The sequence below is a fragment of the Clytia hemisphaerica genome, unplaced genomic scaffold (assembly GCF_902728285.1).
Source record: "Clytia hemisphaerica strain Z4C2 unplaced genomic scaffold, Clytia hemisphaerica genome assembly, whole genome shotgun sequence".
In the NCBI taxonomy this organism is placed as follows: Eukaryota; Metazoa; Cnidaria; class Hydrozoa; order Leptothecata; family Clytiidae; genus Clytia; species Clytia hemisphaerica.
This window is the reverse complement of record NW_027103744.1, coordinates 545,992-562,273: the sequence shown is the minus strand read 5'-3', so window position 1 is coordinate 562,273 and position 16,282 is coordinate 545,992. Positions and strand designations below refer to the sequence as shown.

The 16,282-nt window shown below is 34.9% G+C and overlaps 3 protein-coding genes across 7 annotated transcripts in view; 2 read left to right on the top strand and 1 right to left on the bottom strand.

Annotated features, from left to right (window-relative positions):
- Window positions 1-921: 921 nt before the first annotated feature.
- LOC136805308 (heat shock 70 kDa protein 13-like) lies at window positions 922-2,603 on the bottom strand. Its single transcript, XM_067061893.1, has one exon. The coding sequence runs from the start codon at window positions 2,593-2,595 to the stop codon at window positions 1,282-1,284; it is 1,314 nt and encodes a 437-aa protein (XP_066917994.1). The 5' UTR covers window positions 2,596-2,603; the 3' UTR covers window positions 922-1,281.
- Window positions 2,604-8,657: 6,054 nt separating this feature from the next.
- On the top strand, window positions 8,658-10,902 carry LOC136805307 (glycosaminoglycan xylosylkinase-like). The gene has a single exon (XM_067061892.1). The coding sequence runs from the start codon at window positions 9,022-9,024 to the stop codon at window positions 10,201-10,203; it is 1,182 nt and encodes a 393-aa protein (XP_066917993.1). The 5' UTR covers window positions 8,658-9,021; the 3' UTR covers window positions 10,204-10,902.
- Window positions 10,903-11,028: 126 nt separating this feature from the next.
- Window positions 11,029-16,282, top strand: part of LOC136805304 (DNA repair protein RAD51 homolog 2-like) — a 60,792-nt gene continuing 55,538 nt past the window's right edge. For 4 of the 5 annotated variants that reach the window (XR_010846371.1, XM_067061888.1, XM_067061890.1 and 1 more), the window contains exons 1-4: window positions 11,029-11,239; window positions 11,526-11,636; window positions 14,429-14,533; window positions 15,600-15,739. Coding sequence is in view for 4 of the 5 variants with exons in the window: in XM_067061888.1 (XP_066917989.1) it covers window positions 11,153-11,239; window positions 11,526-11,636; window positions 14,429-14,533; window positions 15,600-15,739 (443 nt within the window). In the remaining variant the exon portion in view is untranslated. The remainder of the gene's footprint in view (window positions 11,240-11,525; window positions 11,637-14,428; window positions 14,534-15,599; window positions 15,740-16,282) is intronic. The other variant, XM_067061886.1, reaches the window with a different exon arrangement.

The following is a 16,282-nucleotide window of genomic DNA, read 5'->3' as shown; positions in this document are numbered from 1 at the left end:
TAACCCCCCCCCCCCTGATACAGATCTCACCCCCCCCCCCCCCTCCCCCCCCCCCCCCCCCCCGGGACAAGCATCAGTTGACTCCCGGACAAAGTTACCCTAAACAGAGCAAGTTTGCCCCCAAAATAAGGCAAATTTTGCATATTTTTTACTGCCCCCGGACAAAATATCCAATATATCTTCCACCCCCATGTACAAAAATTCTCTTGGTGAGCCCATTCTTACCTTCTTAAATAGAACTCATCTATTTTTATCTTCGTCATTCTAAGTCTTTCAGTATTTTTAAACATTTTTCTGTAGAATAATAGATAAAACAGAAATAGATTAGTCTTGTTAAAAACAATTGCAAGGTATGTAAGCCGCCATCCCTCCAAACTGGGAACTAAGTTAATGAGGTGGCAGGTATGTTTTAAGTTCGAAAATCAAGCCAAAGGACCTATTTTTTCCCATGAAACTTTGAAGAGCTTTACTGATTTTTTGTAGAACTTGGCTTTTGACTTTTGAGGGATGAAAAGGGTGCCCTTATCTATCTTTTACATGCCCTTAAAAAATTAAAAACAAATAATTTACCCATCGAAAAGAACAAAAGGTACAAAACGATTGTTATTTATTGAAGTATATCTAAACCCCGTGCAGAGTGAAAGGAATGACAAAAGGGCCCTTTAGTATTATGACAACGCTTTAAAACTGAATAGGACGTTTATACAAATTAATCACTCCTTAGAAAGAACTAGAAAAAAAATATGACCTATAGACAATAGATCACCCTACGCACATCATAAAAACTTCCAACTTTACCTTTATGAAAACAAGAATTTAAGAAAATCGACAGCTTTGCTTTGAGAAGATTTTAATAACAAAAAATTCATGAATAAATATCGACGAATTTAAAAATCAAATTGAAACACCAAAAAGCTTGAATTATCAAAAATAAATAAAATGCATATATTATTCCAAAATATATAATCTTAGAAGACAAAGGCTTAAAAAAGGCAAGTCCCAAAATATAAAAAACAAAGCTAAATCTTTCTTCCTCACAAAATAAAATCGTAAACTGACTTAAAACTGGAATGATTCCATCAAAAGCTCAATTTTCGAAACCAACCTAAGAGGAGTCATAGCTTCAAATTTATTGAGTGTTTTTTAATTATATAGCTGAAAATATCTAATTCAAAATCCAGACTACAGCTTGATACAAATTTTCACCTTTGTGAGCCAGTTAGAGTTAGAGAGAATGTTAAAGAAGCTGAATTTTCCTAAAAATGATTTTAAAAATAGAACCTAACTGACTTGAACTTTTTTAAGTTTTCGGTTTTGAATTTCAACAGCAGAAACCTTCAACGGCCAGCCATTGCCCATAATTCCTGCTTGAGCTGCAACCCCAATACCAACAGCGATATCTGGGTCAATAGCAGTATTTGGTACTTTACCGAAATATTCAGCAATAAGTTCACGAACACGTGGTATTCTTGTTGAGCCTCCAACTAAAACAATTTCATCTACATCTTGTCTTCTGGTTTCAGATTCTTCTAGAACAGTTTCAACAGGCTTTAATACTTTTTCAAATAGTTCTTTATTAATCGTATGAAATTCAAATCTAGTCATTTCGTAGGCAAAGTCAATGGGTATTTTGTCTACTTTGGATAAAGCATTCAAAGATACATGAAATATAGCTTTATCGTTATCAGTTAAACTTTTCTTAAGGATTTCAACATGGTCTCTAATCACTTGTAAATCGTTAGCATCAATCAAAACATCACCATGTTTATCTGCAATCTTTTGGCGAAAAAAATCAATCAAGTTGTTATTGACATCTTGTCCACCCAATCGGTTATTGCCTGCCATTGCCATAGTAACAAACATACCACCCTGCACGTACAAGAGTGATACATCTAACGTACCACCACCAAAATCAATTACAATAACTACGTTGGTACCTGCTTTCTTATGAAGACCATAAGCCAAAGCAGCTGCAGTTGGTTCATTAATAACCCTCACAACTTTCAATCCTGCCCTACGTCCAGCTTCAATGGTAGAGTTGCGCTGTATCTCATCAAAATCTGCAGGGACACTTATGACAGCCAGTTTGATCGTCCTATCGATCTCTGACTCAACCATACGTTTCAGCTTTCTTAGAATAATAGCACCAATATCTTCGGGTGAGAAAACTTTAGTTCCATTTTTCAATTTAACTTTGAAAAGAGCATTTCCCTTCTCATCTGTGTCAACATCAAATGCATAATTTGTAACTAAAGGATTCATTTCCTCTTTTGTGAATGTTTTGCCGATAAACCGTTTTGCATCAAAAATTGTATTCTTACTATTGACCTCAATTTGATCAACAGCTTTATAACCGACAAGTGTATCATTTTCTAAAATAGCCACAACACTTGGTATAATATTTTTCCCATTCTCATCTTTGTAGACAGTTACATTTCCAGATTTGAATTCATATGTACTAACACAGGAAAATGTTGTTCCAAGATCAATACCAACAATGGTAGGTTTGGGTGGTGGTAATTTGCTCTGCATGAAATAGCCAGTTGCAAAAACAGCAAATATCACAATTGCAATAGGCCCTATTGCAGAACTCATGTTTTATTTATCTATAAAAAAGAAAAAACATTTAGAAAACTTTTAATATAAAGGAATTTAATCAACTTTTTTTCAAGCAGGTCTACTACAAGGTCTACTACCAGGGGGGTACTAGGGTTGGCAGATGAGGGGTATATGCTTATGGGACCTCCAAAAACCGACCCTTAGAGAGCCTGATTTAAATTTTTCTGATTTTTGCGACCCTTAGCCTTAGAGAGACTTTGTAAGGTGAAAAAACCAACCCTCACCGTCTGCACATACCCAGCACCTATTTTTGCCTAAGTACCTCCCCCCCCCCCAAATTCTACTAACATAGTTCTGTGAATTAAAAAAAATTTTTTCCGGAATACCATGCATCAAACTATGTATTATTATATTGTAAAACAAATTTAGTAATTTATCATGAGGTGAATACAGTCGCTCTGATATTGTTTTCTGACCAGCCACCAGAACCGTTGGAAAACCAACGGATCCGGCGAGACTCGAACTCGCAACCATGCCATTCGCGGGCATTTGCTCTACCATTGAGCTACGGGTCCATGTGGAACCCGATGACTCAATTGCCACTCGGTAGAGCTGGAAGTGAATTCTTGTCTACTGACTGGTCAGAGACGATGAAATTGGGAGAAATCCATCTCCACATTGCTAGCGTGTTGGAATCAACCAACTACTACACTAACGGAAGGTTTGGGCATGCGACCACAGATATTATTCATGAATATTGCTCTTATGTATTACAATGAGGTGAATACAGTCGCTCTCATATTGTTTTCTGACCAGCCACCAGAACCGTTGGAAAACCAACGGATCCGGCGAGACTCGAACTCACAACCATGCCATTCGCGGGCATTTGCTCTACTATTGAGCTACGGGTCCATGTGGAACCCGATGACTCAATTGCCACTCGGTAGAGCTGGAAGTGAATTCTTGTCTACTGACTGGTCAGAGACGATGAAATTGGGAGAAATCCATCTCCACATTGCTAGCGTGTTGGAATCCACCAACTACTACACTAACGGAAGGTTTGGGCATGCGACCACAGATATTATTCATGAATATTGCCCTTATGTATTACAGGGGGGGGTCCATGTACAAAAATGCGGCATGTATCATGGGGTGGGTAGGTGTTTTCAAAATTTTTTTGCTGTTTAGTACTTGTGTACTATACATGGGGGTGTCAGGGTCAAATTTCTGATTTGCTGTTTAGTATCCTTGTACTATACAGGGGGTGTCAGGGTCAAATTTCAGATTTTCTGCTTAGTATTTGTGTACAGTCGGGTGTTTAAGATAAAAACTGCAATTATTGCTCTTTTCGGAAATTATTGCCGAAAACGGCAATTTTTTTAACGATGAAATGCTGAATCAGCAGAAAAATAAAAAAGTAAATAAATGAAAATTGCCGTTTTCGGCAATTATTGCCGTTTTTGCAAATAAAAGTTGATTTTATTATTGAACACGTGGTATTTGACACCCTCGCGATAAGTAGGCCCACTGTGCCTTGTTTAGTTTTGTTTTCAACTGGTTTTTGTTGGAAATGCAGATAGCAAAATCGAGTCATATGTAAACAAATTTACAACGGGGGTTTTGTTATCTCTTTCTGGCTGTGTTTCGGCATCGATGCAGGATCTTTTAACTTATTATTTTAGAACTTTTCATGTTATTGAGCAACGAAAAATTGAAAAAATCACTTTTAAAAATCCGAAAAACCTTTTTCTCGATGCAATTTTACTATTTTCAAACACCTCTGACATCTTTGCCCTTAAAAGGACAACACATTTTGCTGATTCAGCATTTCATCGTTAAAAAAATTGCCGTTTTCGGCAATAATTTCCGAAAAGAGCAATAATTGCAGTTTTTATCTTAAACACCCGACTGGTGTACTAAAAAGCCAAAATCAAATCAAATTGTGATTTATTTTAGATTTTTGTCAAAAAAATTTTTGAATTCTCAATTGTTTTTGTCAATTTTCGAGAAAATTTTTTGAAAATTTTTTTATGGGAAGAATAAAAAACTTGCCCCAAAGTTTCAAGTTTTTTGGCTTAAAATTTTTATTTTATGAAGGGGTGTAGGGGTATATTTGGTAGTTTTCTGGATAGTATATTTTACTATGTAAGGGGGGTGTCAGGGTGTATTTGGGAGTTTGCTGGATAGTACTGGATAGTATATTGTAAAATATAGGGGGTGTTGGGGTGTTTTTGGGAGTTTGCTGGATAGTATTTTGTACATTTTGTACTATAGGGGTGGGTGGGTGTTTAAAATCGAAATTTGCTACAAAGTACTGATACATGCCGCTGTTTTGTACATGGACCCCCCCCTGTGTATTACAATGAGGTGAATACAGTCGCTCTCATATTGTTTTCTGACCAGCCACCAGAACCGTTGGAAAACCAACGGATCCGGCGAGACTCGAACTCACAACCATGCCATTCGCGGGCATTTGCTCTACCATTGAGCTACGGGTCCATGTGGAACCCGATGACTCAATTGCCAAATGCCCGCAAATGCCCGCGAATGGCATGGTTGTGAGTTCGAGTCTCGCCGGATCCGTTGGTTTTCCAACGGTTCTGGTGGCTGGTCAGAAAACAATATGAGAGCGACTGTATTCACCTCATTGTAATACATAAGGGCAATATTCATGAATAATATCTGTGGTCGCATGCCCAAACCTTCCGTTAGTGTAGTAGTTGGTGGATTCCAACACGCTAGCAATGTGGAGATGGATTTCTCCCAATTTCATCGTCTCTGACCAGTCAGTAGACAAGAATTCACTTCCAGCTCTACCGAGTGGCAATTGAGTCATCAGGTTCCACATGGACCCGTAGCTCAATGGTAGAGCAAATGCCCGCAAATGGCATGGTTGTGAGTTCAAGTCTCGCCGGATCCGTTGGTTTTCCAACGGTTCTGGTGGCTGGTCAGAAAACAATATGAGAGCGACTGTATTCACCTCATTGTAATACATAAGGGCAATATTCATGAAGTAATTTATCAAATAGGCTAGCCATTAGGTTATTATCAGCTAAGGTCATAGGTCGTCTATATCACATCAGGTTTTTTAATGCTTATATTGTGAGACATGACATAAAACTTAAATTTAAAGTTTTTAAAAGCAATTTTAGCTGTTGCTCAACACTTTAAATTTTAAATGCTGATAACTTCTGAACTATTTATCCAATCATAATCAAATTTTGACACATGATAGGTATTGGCAATTTGAATTTGAAAAATAAAAAAGAATTTTTGAAAATGATATCTTCAATTATGGCATTATCAAATGTTATAAATTTTTACTCATCTTTCAACATGGATTTTAACAAAAAATCTTCATGAAAATTATAAAACTGACCATGATGTTAAAGCAATGCTTTTATCTTTCAGAATCGTCAAACAGAATCTGAATATCTTTATTGATTCGACTGTAAGAGCTGTTTTTGTAAACCATACATTTTGGGCTTTTTTTGGCAGGTGGAGATTTTGCAATGCCATCATTGGTTTTGAATGGTTAGACATTGAGTTTCTGATCATCAGACTTTGCATTTAGTAGGTTCGAATCCCACAGTTGGTGCTATCTTTTGGATGATTGTGATCACCATTTTCATATGACAAATTTTCAAACTTACAAAACTTCAAAGTAGGCTTAGATTCTAGGCTGTCCTGGTTTTGACGCCAAAACTTGTTCATACATAGTCTGGTACATCCTTGCAGAGGGTGTGCATTCCAGACTCTGTGGAAATACAATAGCTTGTCCCAGGCATAAAATGCTAATTTGACCTTTAAAATCAAAATTGGCAAAAGAGGAATGGAAACTTCATTATTCCCAACGTCAGTTGAGCTGGAATCTCAGAATGTTTGTTTGTATGTTTTATGTATGTACCATTGAGAATAAACTCCAATTTCCAATTTCAAAGATAACCGCTCTCCCCACAGGAGCCCAATTTGTCATTTTTGCCTAGCTGAGGTTTGATGGTTACAAATTCTTAGAGGGACCACAGTGCGACGGAGAGCAGTGAAATTTTGCACAGACACCCTTCAGTCAGGAGTAATACCTTAAACAAGGCGTATACCTTGTTCAAGTAAGAATTCCAAATTTCTATTGTTTGATACTTCCTATTTAGGAAGTAGTGGGAATATTTCCCAAACTAGGAAAGAGGGCACTCTCTCATCTATACCATTGGAAAGAGCACGAAAAACTGAATTCCCATGGTGATTTTTAGACAATTCCACAGCCGGAATTGATCACAATTTTCAATTTTTTAAACAACCTTAAAGTGCAGTCTACATGAAACGAAAATCGGCTTTTTTAAAGGGTGTAGAAAGAGCTTTACGAAAAAAATACAAAACAATTCAAAATGGTACCCAACGTTTTTTCAAGAAATCTTTAAAAATACCTTGAACAAGGTATATGCATTTATCTTGTTTAAGGTACATCCTAAACAAGGTATACACCTTGTTTAAGGTATTATTAACTATTCTTCTTTGGTTTTGTGTCTTCGTCCCCTGAATTTATGGTACCAAAAGAAGATTCCGTCCGTAGATTTTGATAATTTTTTAACTACTTGGTAAATCAAAGACTCCTCTTTCCTATGTGCTAAAATTTAACATGCCCTTTTTTCCTATAACACATTTGAAATTGACGTTTTTTCATGAAATCTTAAAAAATACCTTGAACAAGGTACCCCTACCTTAAACAAGGTATATACATGTAACTTGTTTAAGGTACATCCTAAACAAGGTACGTACGCCTTGTTTAAGGTATTACTCCTGACTGCCCTTGCCTTACGCAATTAATGGTAATTATGATAATCTTTCCTCAATTAATTACTGTAAAGTCGGGTAACTTGCATCAGTGGAGGGAAACTTGCATAGCCATCTCACGGTATATACATATATTCTTCTTAATTTGATTTTCATATAAAAGGTGAGAAAACCCCGACCAGACAAGTAAATTAATTGAGGCCTATGCATGTTTCCACCCTCTCTCCACTCCAGTGCAGTGATGCAAGTTAGCTCTAGTTTAAACAGCTCACCTTTTGCCCTGCCTATTCAAATTGTAACATTAGGCGCAAAGTGGGTAGTTTAATTCTTTGCCTCAAAAAAAGATTGAAAGAAGTCATTGCATTGACGTCAAACGAGGGCAATGCATTGACAGTCCACTTCTTTATGCTCACCTTATTTCACAATTAGAAAAGGCAGGGCAAAAAGTACGACCCTGCCGACGCACCAGACTATACAAACACGGGATAGGCGAGTCCAGTGTCAGATGGTATGGATGAGGTCACTTTTAACACCTGAGAATCTCAACACCGGAACTTGAGAGTCTGGTGCACATCATTTTTGAAACACACGTGTCCGGTGTCCAGAAGTTTGAAAAATCAACACCGGACTAACACTCAACAAAAGGTTTCCGGTGTGGCTGAGGGATACTTTTTGGCCACAGGACAAACACACCGTACTGTCCGGTGTGTCGGTAGGGTTGTTGAAAGAAAGTGGGCCGTAGTCTAAACTAGAGCTTACCCAATTTCACAATACAGTAACAGCCCTTACTAAACCGTCATTATTGTATCATGTAGTAGAATTAAGAAAACTAGAAGAATAAAAAAGCAGAGAAAATAAAACAAAAAATGAAATTAATGAAGAAGATAAAACAATAAATGAAAGTTTTTTTACCAACACACAAATCAGTCTATAATTTTCTGTTTCAATCAATCTTTTTCCGGTTCTCATGTCTTACACGATGTTTATAATGGTCTTGATCATTTTGATATTCCATCAAACTTTGCAAAAGGCAAATAAAAGTGATCAAGACAAAAATCAACCAATCAGATTACAGAAAGTATGATGAAAATCGTAATATCATATTATATGACATTGTATGTTATCTTATAATCTTTACGTATTATGCCTCATTTTGTGATGTCTCGACTGCTCATGCGTTTATAGATGTATTTATAGCAAGTAGCAGAGCTAATCAAGACAAAATTACAAGAACCAATCAAAAGAATAAAAGTATAAGCTTCTTCGTAGATGATTTTGATTTCAAATGTGAACAGCCAGATTATTGGATGAATTTGTGCCGAAAGCCACCACGGTGGAGCTCAAAAATATGAGTTGTCAAGATTTCCCACATGCGTAACAATCCACTTTCACTTTCTGTCAAACCAAGAAGTAAATGGAGATTTTAAAAAACTTTCTTAACAAGTTTTTTTTCAACAAATAAAAGACTGGTGGGGTTGCTTGCTCAATTCAAAAAGTAAAAAACTATGTTGTAATCTTTTATGGTATTATACGACACGTTGTAAGATTTTTTTTTTCAAATTTTATCGCTCTCTGAATGCTAAAAACTCTTTCTACTTGGATGTGTGCTGATCATTTTTTGTTTGGCAATTGGTGGGTTTGACTGTTTGTGGATTTGTTTTTCACATTTTTGCAATGAAGTGGAAACAAAGATTTTCCCTGATTGTTGTCAGTGTTTTTGTCTTGTGTCTTCTTCACTTTAATTCAAAACAAAACACTTGGCAAAACACTAAAAGATCAACAGATTCTGTTGCAACTGAGGAGAAAATACATCCATGGATTATCTGGAAAGAAATGCCAGAAGCTCGAGCCATAACTAGTATCTCTGATCTTCAAGTAGACATGATACTGAATGCAATGGCTAAAACAAAAATATTACAAGCAAAAGTTGGAGTTAAGGGAACACAATTAAAAGCACAGTTTGTTCTTGATGGACCACCACTTAAGAAACAAGAGGTGGTTTTTAAACCAAAGCGTTACTCAAGAGACAAAATTCTTGGCGGAACCCCATATGAAGGCTATGATAGACACAATGGCGAAATAGCTGCATTTCATTTAGATAGAATCCTAGGATTCAATAGAGCTCCTCCAGTTGTCGGTAGATTAGTTAATTTGAGAGAAGAAGTAATAAATGTTGCTCAAACCTCACTGCTGGATACTTTTTGGAGAGACAATTCAAACAATATTTGTTTTTTTGGAAAATGTATGTATTGCAAAAGGGAAGAATCTGCCTGTGGTAAAGGGGAAATAATGGAAGCTTCACTCACTCTATGGCTCCCAAAACATGTCAAACTTTATAAAATGAGACACCCGTGGCAAAGAACCTATCGTAAAAATAGAAAAGCAAAATGGGAGATTGATTCAAATTATTGCGATAATGTTATTACAAAGCCTCCTTATGATCAAGGACCAAGATTGCTAGACTTAATGGACACATCAATATTTGATTTTTTGATTGGTAATGCAGATAGACATCATTATGAATTTACGAGAAACAAAGATACAAGTATGGTCATACATTTAGATAATGGCAAAAGTTTTGGGAACCCTAATCATGACGAGCTTAGTATCCTAGCCCCATTGATGCAATGTTGTACACTAAGACATCAAACATATCTAGTAATAAGTTCATACATCACTGACGAGCAAACTGAGATTTCCTTGAGCCAAACTCTTGAAAAGAAATTAGCATCAGACCCTATTTATCCCGTATTGACTAAAGATCACTTGCTAGCAATTGATAGAAGGCTAGAGACTATTTTAACTCAAATGAAAAAATGTTTTGAGAAGAAGGGTAAAGAAAATGTTTTGGTTTAGGAAAAAGTATTTTATAGTCGAGCAACTGGGGTCACAAAAAATCTTACTGGATGTGAACAATCAAAAATCATTTCTAATTGAGAATATATTATTAAATATCTAGAAGTCACCAACGGTACTCGTAACATTTTGGCTTCCAGATGACATTATTTTGCCTAGAAGCTAAAATGTAAGCATATAGATAGATGAAGAAAAAGGTCAGTAACCATATCTTAATGGAAAAAATTCTGGTGGGAATTTGGCAGTTGACAGAAAAGATTTTTCAGAGGGAATTTAATTGGGCAGATGTCTTGAAGAATTAAATATGGCTGGAATTTAATTTGGCTAATGAAGCCAAAAAAGCCTGAAATAGGACACATTAGGGGAATGAATGCAATAATTATATATAATATGTGTGTGCACATTCTTTTTTAAAGAAATTTTTGTTTGCTTGCGACGTTTTCTTGATGCCCCTGGATGCCCTGGTAAATAATTTCAAAATGTTTGGTTGGTGATTTTGTGAAGAAATTTATTCAAAACAACTAACAAAAGTTTGTTCCCAAATTGTGCGCCTACTGAATTTTTAGATGGCCCCAGCTGCTTGACTATTATTTCAAAGTTATTTTTTATTTGAAAATATTTAATTTATTGATACCCACAACTAAAACATTGAAATAGAAGTATTTATATATTCAAAAATTTCAATCATGTTTTAAGGAATATCCATTAAATGTTCTTTTTGTCTTTATCTTAATAAAAGCTAACAATATTTAACGTCCCCTCTAAAAATGGTATAAGTTAGGTGATTTTTGAATATTTATACAAAACTATTTCCAAAATATTTTAGGGAATCAATTATCAAAGCTCTATCTGAGTGGTCCTACTGATTGGGTGTGTCATGGGTTTATCTGATTTAGGGTAAAAATTTTAATATTATTTTGGTAAGAAGTTTTACAATTAATCATGTTTTATGGCTAACAAACGTCTAAACCGGGTTAGAGGACTCCCTCAAGAAAATTGTGCTGAGCTGGCAAAGCATGATGTTCTACTTTGTAAAGTAAGTGATTTTTATAATGTATTTATTACATCTAGCGGAAACCAATGCAAGTTTTTGAGGCTTTGAAAATAACAATTTTGAATGAGACAAACTAAATTTCCAACCATGTTTGTTCAGTGATTACTTGAATACTTGTACTTTAGTTCAGATAAGTAAAATTTTGGTTGGATAATGTCCCATGGACCATTCATTTTAAAGGCATTGGGTCAATACAAACTTGTGATTTTATGAAAAAAGAGAGCACTTTCAAAAGTAAAAGAAACATTTTTATGGTTTTTTTTTGTAGGACGTTCTCACAAAGAACATATTGGAACTCATGAGTTTTGGACTTGATTACAATGAATCTAAAATTGTTTTTGATTCAGTATCAAAATCAGTTGCACCAAACTCAAGCAAGGTAATAATAAATCACAATCAATGAATTTTTCTTTTGTATGCTAAAATGATAAAAAAACATATGTGACCATTAAAATGGTTTAAAGACCTAGAAATGCACCACAAAATAGCTCAAAACACTTTGTAATTTCAATTTTCTCAAGTTCTACAAGTATCAGAAAAAGAAATTTAGGAATTTAACATTGAATTCTGAAAAAATGTCTTTAAATGATTTTGACAAGAGCTATTTTTTTCAGAATCTTCCTTACAATCTAGTTTTTATATTTATAAAAAGTAGATTGCTGACGCGTGGAAAGGAATTTCGGCATGACTGACCCTTTCAGCCCTGTGAATCCAGGTCGGCATTCTGCAATGCCAACCTGAAAGCCGACGTAACTTGAGCTGAAGTCGGCTTTTATTTGCCGACGTAATTTACACTGTAGGTCGGCGTGCTGACAAAAGAAATGTTTTGGGTCGGCAAAGCCGACTTAAAGAGGAAAAATATTATTTGTTAGGTTAATCTAATTGTGTTATCATTTGATAACACATGATAATCGAGCCTCATTCCATTCTCTTTATGAAACATAAAACTTATTAACACAATTTTTAAGGATAGTTAAACTAACTGTAGGAAATTTATTGTCTTTGCCGACCTAAACAAGCTACAAGCTACGGCTTTGCCGACCTAAAATGACCTCTAGGTCGGCAAAATTTTGCCGGCATACGGCCGGTTTTGGTCGGCACTTATGTGCCGATATGATTTTGTTTGAATTCACAGGGCTGCCCTTTTGTTTCGATAATAACATCAAAGCAGGAATTAATTTTCTTCTTGTTTCTTTCTTTCCTTTTTCTTTCTTATAAGTTCACGCTTTCCCTCGCCACTCGAAGCGTGGTTAGCTCAAGCGGTTAGATCGTCTGTCTCATATGCATGGGGCTCCGAGTTCAATTCCGATGGGTGTCCAATTTTTCAATTCTTCAATTTTCTTTTTTTAATTCTCTTTCTTTTATAATGAAGGTCAATCAAACAAGTAACTAGCATATATCTCTATATATCTCGCTCTCTGTCTAAGGTTTAGATAAGCTATGATAGCATCACTTAATAAGAACTTTTTTAAGTTTTGTTTTCTTCAACCTTTTTTTTGCCACAAGCGATTATTCAAGGCTGAGATATAGAAGAACGAGTATAGGCGTTTGCCCCTGTGTTTGCTGACTGACAGTTTCACTTTCACTTTCACTTTCAGCCAGCAAGTGAGCGAGCGATTCTTTGTAAGAGAATCGTCAAATAACTTCTTTCAGAATCATTGAACTTCTCGTTTTATACTTTAAAGGCAGAATAGTAATTTATTTCCGGGTCAAAATGTTTGGCACTTGATCCAATAGTTTGCTTATCTTTCTTGCGTGGTCGTTATTTGAATTTCAGTATTCAATGCTTATAAAATACGGTTGTTAAACTCGTCACATAAGGGAACAGATCATAGTTTCGAATTGAACGCGTAATTACTAATAGCAATTAACATTACATAACGCGTCGATATCTCTTCACTCTAATGAAAATATGATACAAAATTAAAGTGATGAGAGAATCACAAAAAAAAAATCAAGAATTGAAAAAATTGGACATCCATTGGAATCGGACTCGGAGCCCCAAGCATATGAGACAGACGATCTAACTGCTTGAGCTAACCACAATTTGAAAGTAGTGAGAGAAAGCATTAACTGATAAGAATGAAAAAGGAAAGAAAGAATAGAGAAGAAAATTAATTCCCGCTTTGATGTTATTATCAAAACAAATGGATCAGTCATGCCGAAATTCCTTTCCACACGTCAGCAATCTACTTTTTATGAATAGAAAAACTAATAGCTGTTTTCTTAGACGACTACATTTAAGGTATTTTCTTCATGAGAATTTAAAAAGTCGATTTTTGACATTTCAAACGCACTTTTTGAAAGAGCATTTGCTATTTGTTTGATGGTAAGTCTTCATCCCCAAATTAAATTTCATAAATGACTCCCCAAATTTAACCTTTCTTTCTTTCTTTTATTGTAAAAAGATAAATTATGTAACAAGTAACAACCCGTAGAACTTGAGAAAAGACCCCCCTTAAAATCTTTACTCGTTCAATTTGACTGAAATTTGTTCCTGAAAGCTGATTTGTCAAATAAAAAAGACTAGTAACAGAAAAAATTTGTTCCAATGAATATTTGATACTTTACAGATTGGTCTGTAAAATACACGTTGACCAACTGCAGGAACTCAGGAACTACTGGAGTTTTTGACTTGAAAATTTCCCCAGTGATAGATTTTGACTATTTAAGACGGTGTGCAAAACTAAAATTTAGTCCCGTGAGTGGATGGTATTTTACAGACTGTCTTTTACCTAAAATGCTCACTTTCAGATAAATGCTCGTTATTTTGTTCAGATTTTGCTGAAGTTTTGGCTGCAAGCTTGTAATATCAATACCTACACTTTCCAAAATTTCAAGTCAATAGCATTTTCCAATCATAACAGTAAAAGTGTTTAGGTAAAAAAGGGCAACTTTGGCCTGTAAAATACACAATGCCAATAGGTTACAAAAAAAAATTGATCCTCTGCCCAAAAAATACATATCACATGGAGTTTCCTCGCAAAATTTGAGCAGAAAAAGTTAAAGTGAAAAAAAATCGGAGGGGGGGTCCTATCTTCAGTATTTTTAAAGAATGGTGACTTCAAAAGATTTGTTTTTGGGGGCCTCTTTGTCCCCTCCCAAAATGCTTGTAGGGTTATTTTACTGCTTTAGATATTTTATGCTTTTAATTTGTAATTATCATATTAGGTTTCTGATTTACTTGAAAAGAAGCAGCAATGGTTTTTATCAACTCAACTTGCAAAATTAGACCAATGTCTACATGGAGGATTGACATCAGGGACTATCACTGAGGTATTTATAAGTAATAACTAGGAAGGAGTAACCAAGATTCTTTTCCATTAAAATATGAAATTAATTTAAAGACTATGTATGTATGGAGAAATCCCTCTAGAAAAACATTTTCAAATTTTCAAATTTAAATTTTTGTTATAATGTACCTTAAGTGAATAAATTTTTGCGGGGATTATATTTAACAAATTTTCACAAATTTTGCCTTTTTCGCAAATTTTAATCCCTCGCGAAAATTTTCAAACTCTCATCTCTTACTAAAATCGCGAAATTTAATCCTAGCGGAAATTAAGTTTTTCATGCTAAAATTTTTTTCAGCTACGAAACTCTCTTAAATGAGTCTCCATTACTCGAATGTCTCTATAATTCGAATAAATCTTCATTCCTCGTAGCCGTTCGAGTTATCGAGACTCTACTGTACACACAAAATCTCTTAATCAATCTAGCGAAAAATGTGAAAATCTGTAAAACTCGCCGATTCGTGAAATTAAATCCTCGCAAAAAATTACTGTCGCAGTTAGTTGCAAATATATAAGTCCCGCGAAAATTAAATTATTTCGCGAGGCAAGCTGTCTCGCGAAAATTAGTCGCCGCAAAAATTATTTCCCTAAAGGTAATAATTGAAACTACGTAATTAATTTAGGCGTAAAAACTTTCGTGAGGTAAAAAGATTGCTAAATTTACTGTATTTACTTTCATGAATTTGATGAAAAAATCTTTTTAGCAAATCACTTTTGCGAATCAAGACATAATAAAAATGAATATTCTCACACAATGGAATGGTTCAGGGGGACAATTACTGCTTGGATTGTGTAGAAACTTTTGTCTTTGGACTTAAAGCTTTTTACAGGCTAGAAAGTGCCATAAACTTTACATTTTATTTGTTTTTTTAAGTCAGAAGTTTAACAGTGCTTCTATTATGCCAAGAATCTTTTGCGAGCATAAACTTTTGCAAATGGCCCTTTCAAGAATTTTCAAAGTCATTTACTTACTTTTTGCTAAAATTTGCAAAATATTTTTGCTCGCAAAAGTTTGTATGCCTAAAGAAGTTTGTTTCCTTGTTATTTAGTTGACTGGTCCTCCTGGCTGTGGAAAAACTCAGTTTTGTATGATGCTGGCATCCCTAGCAATAATGAGTTTGTTATCAACAGATGATCTTGACAGTTGTGTTATTTACATTGATACTGAAAATGCTTTTACTGCTAAAAGGTTTTTATCAATTCCATTTTCCTTTTGGGTTTTTAGTTTTTTGATAGATTTTGACATTAAAAACATGTTTTAAATTTTGTTTTCATGACAATATTACTTACATATTACCAAAAGTGTTTTCAGCCTTTTTTTTACAATTCTTCTCATCTGAAAGTTTTTTATTTCAAAATCATTTACATTTGGACTTTTCTTATGTTATAAGGGAGGTTGTACTTTTACGGTGTGACAGGACTGGCCCTTTTTCAGTATAGTGCTGCGGGATTTGACAAAAAAAGAGACAATAATTTTAAAATCAGACCAGTATTTAGCCTTATTTTCTGTCATTGTGACAGTATTTTAGACTCTACAAACTGGTGTGATGGTGTTATTATATTTTCCATTTTCAGGATTCCGGGATTCAGCAAAAATTTTGACTGGAAACGGTGTTTCAAACCCCTACAAACTCCCCTTATAATCTAACATTAAGCCAATCATTGATACACCCATCTTTTCATTCAAAGCAATCAAAAAATTTATAATTTTGTTTTATATAATTGAATTTTA

What these genes read in the sequence shown, in the direction of transcription:
- LOC136805308 (XM_067061893.1), bottom strand. Translation starts at nt 2,595, where the DNA reads ATGAGTTCTGCAATAGGGCCTATTGCAATTGTGATATTTGCTGTTTTT.
- LOC136805307 (XM_067061892.1), top strand. Translation starts at nt 9,022, where the DNA reads ATGAAGTGGAAACAAAGATTTTCCCTGATTGTTGTCAGTGTTTTTGTC.